The sequence below is a fragment of the Tursiops truncatus genome, chromosome 2 (assembly GCF_011762595.2).
Source record: "Tursiops truncatus isolate mTurTru1 chromosome 2, mTurTru1.mat.Y, whole genome shotgun sequence".
Classification (NCBI taxonomy): Eukaryota; Metazoa; Chordata; class Mammalia; order Artiodactyla; family Delphinidae; genus Tursiops; species Tursiops truncatus.
Window position 1 is genome coordinate 104,984,214 of NC_047035.1, and position 6,654 is coordinate 104,990,867.

The 6,654-nt window shown below is 48.1% G+C and overlaps 1 protein-coding gene across 9 annotated transcripts in view; it reads left to right on the forward strand.

Moving 5' to 3' along the window:
- The window catches only part of TLN2 (talin 2), a 446,949-nt gene extending 441,305 nt beyond the window's left edge, over window positions 1–5,644 (forward strand). For all 9 annotated transcript variants that reach the window (XM_073801108.1, XM_073801106.1, XM_033851753.2 and 6 more), the window contains 3 exons: window positions 57–239; window positions 3,079–3,204; window positions 4,745–5,644. In XM_073801108.1, coding sequence (XP_073657209.1) covers window positions 57–239; window positions 3,079–3,204; window positions 4,745–4,873 — 438 coding nt within the window. In that variant the 3' untranslated portion in view covers window positions 4,874–5,644. The remainder of the gene's footprint in view (window positions 1–56; window positions 240–3,078; window positions 3,205–4,744) is intronic.
- Window positions 5,645–6,654: the final 1,010 nt, after the last annotated feature.

The window sequence follows — 6,654 nt, forward strand, 5'->3', positions numbered from 1 at the left end:
TGGATCCCCTGCAGGAGGTTTGGGCCTCAAGTCACTTCTCTGTTGACTGTCCCCAGGCCCGGATGGTGGCAGCTGCGACCAGCAGTCTCTGCGAGGCGGCTAATGCCTCTGTGCAGGGGCACGCCAGTGAGGAGAAGCTCATCTCATCCGCCAAGCAGGTTGCCGCGTCCACGGCTCAGCTGCTTGTGGCCTGCAAGGTGAAGGCTGATCAGGATTCGGAGGCCATGAGGCGGCTACAGGTAATGGTCACTGATGCTGGTGGGAAAACACTCCTGTTGGAGCGGGTAAGTGTTGCCAAAGGCGGCGGTCTCGCTTCCTTGGCATGACCCACCAGGCCTTCCATCAGCCAGCTCTGTCCCACGTTTCTCATTTCCTGCCACGTGCAGCCATGCATCCTACCCCTTCAACGCCACCAAACTGACGTGCTCCACGCGTGCCTCCTGGTCTCATGCCTTGGGGTCCTCCCCGCACCAGCCCAACCTTGGTGAGCTCCTACTCATCCATCATGACTCATCTCCAAAGTCACCTCTTCTGGGAAGCCGTCCTTGAATCCCAGACCTTGGGCAGTCAGTCCCTCTTCTGCCCTGCCATAGCCTTTGGACAGACCAGTCTTGCAGTTCCTGTCACCCAGTACCACCACATTTATCTTTAGTCCGCCTTTGACAAGGCTGTGAGCTTCTTAGGTGCAGGTACCAGATCTTTATCTTTGTGTCTCTCACTCCTAAGATGGTACCTGTTTCAGTGGAGGCTCTCATTCAGTGTTTGCTTAAGGAGGGAGCAAAAGGACTGAGGAATTTATATGAGATTCTGCTAAGGTTTCCCAGAGCCCAGAGAACACACTTATGAAGGTGTCACTTGAGTTCTGCCCAGTGGATCTAAGTTTTCCTGATTGTGTATTTTAAGCACAGTGAAAGAAATGTTGGAATGAAAAAGATCACATAGCTTCACCATCTTCACATGTCCAGTGCTATTTTTTTCTCTTCCTGTTTTTATCTTACACAAAATACTTTTGTCTAGTTGTCATCCTAACAGAGACATTCTGCATTTTTTTCACTTCACGTTTTATCATACTTTTTTTTTCCTTGAAGAAAAGTCTTCCTAATGGCCCCGTGCAAAGCTAAGTGGTTCATGCTTCATAGGTCTCATTTTTAATGATTGCATGATATTATATCAACTGATTATGCCAGAATTTCTCTATACGTTGGACATATTTGTTTCCAATTTTCTAGATGTTTGTTACTATAATAAATGTAATGCAGATTGTTTATGTTGCTAAAAATGTTTATGTAAGATCATAAATGGCAGTAATATTTGAACAATCCCACTGAAACTCGGGACTCTCGTCGTATTTCCTAAGTTGTAAAGTGCATGGCCGTTGTTCGGTCTTCCTGTGTGTGTCTCTCTCTGACCCACCTCCCTCACCTTCATTTTCCTCCTGGCATAAACCCAGGGGAAAACGGGGAGCTGCGTGTTTGTGAATGTGCGATTCATGGGTTTGGGGGACACCCCTTTGGAAAACATCCTGAGTTAAGAGAGACGTGGGTTCAAGAGCTGCCTCTACTATGTACAAAGTGCATAATCTTATACAAGTCATTCAAAACCTTTCAGGCCTTAGTTGCCACGTCTGTAAAATGAGGATAGAGATGCCTGCACTGGCTCTTATGAGGGTCAGAAATGTGAAGGTGCTTTTGTAAGTCCTAAGGATTTACACAGATACAACCCAGCATCACCCTTATTATCATCATTACTGATTTATGTAGGTGCTGCAATGTTGTGTGAATCCCTTACAATGACCCAGAGGTTCTCTGGGGGTACACAGGCCTATGTTCAAATCGCAGCTCTATAACTTACCAGGGGCAGGATCTTAGATTAGTTATTCAACCTCACTTTCTACGTAGAAAAGTGGGCTAATGATTTCTGACCTCATAAAACTGTTTTGAGAGTAAGCATATGATGAGAATAAGCATATGATGTCAAGTGCTCATGGGCCTCCCCTCCCCTTCTTGCGTGAGCCCTCGTGGTCCCCCTTGGCCGCTTTAGATCACCAACCAGATGAGCCAGTTAACTTTGAATGAGAAAACTCTCAACTTCCTGATGGCTCACCCCCAAGACCAAGTCCTTGACTCTCAGGGGGCTGGGCAAGGACTATGGGAGATTTAACGAAGCCGTGACCACCGTGAAAAGGAAATTCCAGACCTCAGGTGGCAGAGGTCAAGTCCCCTGGGCCATGCTTTTTGAGCATTAAGAGTAAACCAGTGGGGGCTGTAGCCCTTGCTGAAGATCTAGGCTGCACGTGGACAAGCTCTTCTGCAGTGTGTCTGGCACTCGCCCCATCCTTGACCGTGCGGCATGAAGCCAGCTGTGACTCTGAAAGCACATCCGTAAAGGCCCTAGTTACTGTGGGGCTCCCATTCCTTCTGTGCAGGGGTAGGTTGTGCTTTCATAGCCCTTAATTCCCTCTGAAAGCGTTCAGTGAGCCCCCAGCCCTGGGCAGCCACTGTGCCCGGTGCCGGGGATGCAGAGATTGAAATCACAGCCCCTGCCTTCAAGTTGTTCACTGTCCAGGAGGAAGAGAGGCAACCAGAAGTGTGGTGAGGGCTGCAAAGAAGCCAGCAGGGAGCTTTCCAGGAGCACTTGGGAGGGTGTGGGGAAGGCTAAGACGGACAGAAAAAGTGATCTCTGAGCCAAGTCCTCAAGTATGCCTCAGTGGGATGGGGCAAGGGGAGGTGACTTTCTAACCAAGGGTGCAGCCCCTGAGCAAGTTTCTGTTAACACACATATCAGAGTGCTATAATCGTGTATTCACATAATTGTAATTCCCCTGAGAAGTGCGTGTTCCCTGGGAGCCAGGAAATGTGTCTCATTAACCTGCGAATGAGCGAAGGTTAGGTAGGTGCCAGTGTTGGTAGAATCAATGGATGGATGGACAAATGGATACTACCTAGAGAGAAATTCTGTGTTACATACAATCGGATGTTAAATCAATTCATAGTCTCATGAACTGTGCCTCCACGTCTGTCTTGCTGAATCCAAATGGCTGTTTCCAATGATACAATGTGTGTTTTGTCCCCTCTCCAGGCAGCAGGAAATGCTGTGAAAAGAGCCTCAGACAATCTTGTGCGTGCAGCCCAGAAGGCAGCATTTGGCAAAGCCGATGACGATGATGTTGTAGTGAAAACAAAGTTTGTAGGGGGCATTGCTCAGGTGTGTGATTAAATCCAGACAGCGTTTACTCCCCAGATGAGCACTGTGTGAAAACAGAGACCCAAAATAACAGTGGCTTAAACAAGATGGAAGTCTATTTCTCCCTGGTGAGACAGGCTTGGGTGTAAGCAGTCTAGGGATGGTGTGGCGGCTTCTTTGTGACTGAGACCCAGACTCCAGCTGCCTACCGCTCCACCGTCCCTGAGATGTTGCCTTGGCAACATCTTGGTCTAAGATGGCTTGATAACCACCTCTGTTTTCCAGCCAGCATGAAGACGGAAGGTTAGGGCGGGCATGACTCTGAAGTCGTCTGCATCACTTGCTCTCACACGCCATGGGTCAGAGCTTCATCACATGGCCAGCCTAGCTGCAAAGGAGGCAGGGAAATGGAGTATTCTTTTCTGAGTAGCAGTGTACCTACCTAAAAATCAGGGATTCTGTTACAGAAAAGGGAGAGAAGAGAATTGGAGGACGGCAATATTATCATTTAAATAAAATGATGCATTTGGAGCTGCTACTCACTCCAGATTTTTGGCCCTAGAGAAAGAATGAACGATGACCCTCTCCCAGAAGTTTTACAAGTGTGGATGAGAATCTGACTTACGCAGGCCTGCATTCTTGTGCATGAGAGTGGGGTGGAAAGGTCAGGAAACCACGCTTGCATTTTGGGATGTGTTAATGTAAATCCTTTATATGAGATTGGTTTTCCACCAGGAGCACTGAAGCCCCGTGGCTGAACTTACTCATTCCCATGCCTTCCTTAGCTCTTCCTGAACCACTCCCTGTGTTTGGAAATACCCAGGATGCATTTTTACCAGAATCTGCTTCTTGATACACTAGTTCCATGAGAAGTTCCATGAAGAAGGGTCTCTGATCAAACAGTTCTGGGAATCACTGACTTCTGTACTCCCTCCTCAGATATCACGATGCTCGTTAGTCTAGCAAGGCTCTGAAAAGACCTTTGCTTTTCAGAAATCTATTTGACTTCCTTGAGCACAGACTTCCCCTTTCCCCTTTATACCAATTAACTAATATTCCTCAGATCACACCTTAGAAGCATGAAATAAATATATGAAAGCCATCTAGTAGTTAAGGACTCCAGCTTTAGCTTCGAGAATACCTGGGCCGGGTCCTGCTCCACCAGATGGGTCCCTTCAGGAAAGCGGACCCACATCTCTGAGATTCAGCTTTCTCATTGGAAAAATGGGACATTCAATAGGCCATACTTCACAGTGTTGCCATGAAGATGATGGGACATTCCGTGTAAAGTGCTTACACCAGAGCCTGCTGCATCATAGGGACACAGTATATATTTGCTGTTAAATCAGTGGCCGGAAGTCAGCTTACTGTCTTGGATCGTTGGTCTCAAAACCCGAACTGTGGCACGGAGGCTGGTCTCCAGAGCTAAGAATACTTAGTCCCGGGACATGGCTGTGTCCCACTGTAGCAGAGGCTGTGGGAGCTCATGAGGCAAGCAGTGGAGGGGAGGGCAGTTTCCTAAAAAGTTTCAGATCCATCCAGCTTGTTGCTTTGCTTCTAGATCATCGCCGCCCAGGAGGAAATGCTGAAGAAAGAGCGAGAACTGGAAGAAGCAAGGAAAAAACTAGCCCAGATCCGCCAACAGCAGTATAAATTCCTACCCACCGAGCTGAGGGAGGACGAAGGCTAAGGCCAGAACCAAGAGGGCGCACCCAAGGGGCCGGCCGCGCGAGAACTGGATGGACAGCGGTCCTGAGGGGCCGGGCACCGCCCTGGAACTGCCCCCCCTCCCCCTGGGGTGAGCCGGGAGCCCTGAGCTCTCCTGCGCGCTCCCCTGTCCTGTCGGGCACCAGCTGCATGATGGTGATGTCACGCGGTACAGTGTGTTCCACCCACAGCTCCTCTGCCATCTCCCCCAACCCCGCCTCACTGTATCTCAGGAGAGAGGGGCGCGGGTTCACGGACTGGTACCAAAAAGGAGGAGTCAGTATTACATCGTCCTCAGACACTCGCGCTTCTGTTGGTCCTTCTCTGGGCCTGCTGTGAAATCTGAATAGGAAAGAAAAAAAAAAGGAAAACCAAACAGCTCGGGGGAAATCCTTGATGCCATAGCTACTCAAAGATACTCTTCTCCCTCTCAGGAGAAGATGGACGTTGGAGTTGGACACGGTTAATAAAGGCCAGAAACATAAACCAGTGTGGACTCCAGGAGGGCAACTCGGGTCCTCCTGCTGTGTCTCAAGCACTGGCTCGCCCAGAGGGTGAAGAATTCCTGCCCCTGTTTGCACGCTCTCTTGCCTCAGTGTGTAAGCTCCTTGTACAATCTAGACCCAACTTGTATTCTGTGACCCAGAAAATCGAATGATTTTTTTTTTTCCCTCCATAATCCAAAGGGGCAGAGGTATGGGGGACTGGCAGGGCTCAGTGAGCAGGGGCTGTAATAAAATGTGTGGGCTCCTTACTCTGTAGAGGCTGTTTGAGTTCATACAAATTCATCCCCACAAACCCAGGTCCCCCAGATGACAGTCAGTACAACAGCCCGCCTTAGGCATTCGAAGTGGGGATTCAGCTCCAATAAAGCAAGTCCTTGGTGACTTCGTCTTTAGGTTCCGCGTCAGCTTCTCTGCTCTCAAAATGATCACAATTCAAGATCCTGTTAAAAAACCTGTCATCCATCCTCCAACCCGTGATGGATGTTTTCTCTCTGTCCTAATTGTCTCAAAATCTAGATGCATTTTAACATCATTACAAACCTTTAACAAGATAGTTTTGCTCATTAGCCCATCTTAAAGGTGAAGGCATATCGTATGTTCAGAGTCTGTCTTCTGTAGGCTACGGTTGGAGAATTACAGTTCGAGAGTTTCCCCCCTCCTCTCCTTTCTCTTTTCGGAGCCCTCTCCTTAGAAGGGCAGTTTAAGATGTTGAATTTAACTTTAATCTGAACCTTTCCCCAAGACAGTACGTGAAGGATGAATGGCTTGTCGGATAGATCCTAACGCCAGGTAGCAATTGTCTTTGAAAAACAATTCATCGGGGGAAGACAATGGTGACAGAGGTATATGGTTTTTTAAAGCTGCTAACTGTTGAAGAACTGCGCTTCTCCGCAGCAATGTGCTATCACATCTCGTATTTCATTCACAGTATAGTTTGAATATTCCACCCACAGGGAAAGTTGATGCTTTGGTCCACAAAAAGTATCACCTGTAGACCTTGCCCCACGGTCCTGATTTAACAGACTGTGGCCCGTGCCGTGGTTTTAAAATATAATTAAACTTTGGACAGCTTCTCATATTTATAAGAGACTTGTAAGTGTTCCACATAGTAGAATTTTTTCCCAGACAAGTTGGAAGTTACAGGAAATACAGTGTAAATGAGAAGCAGGTGGAGAGAGTATGTAGAGAGTTGGGGATGATGGCATCGACTCAAGAGGAGAGAGCTGGCGGGGCCCTAGCACCTAATGGGAGAAACTAA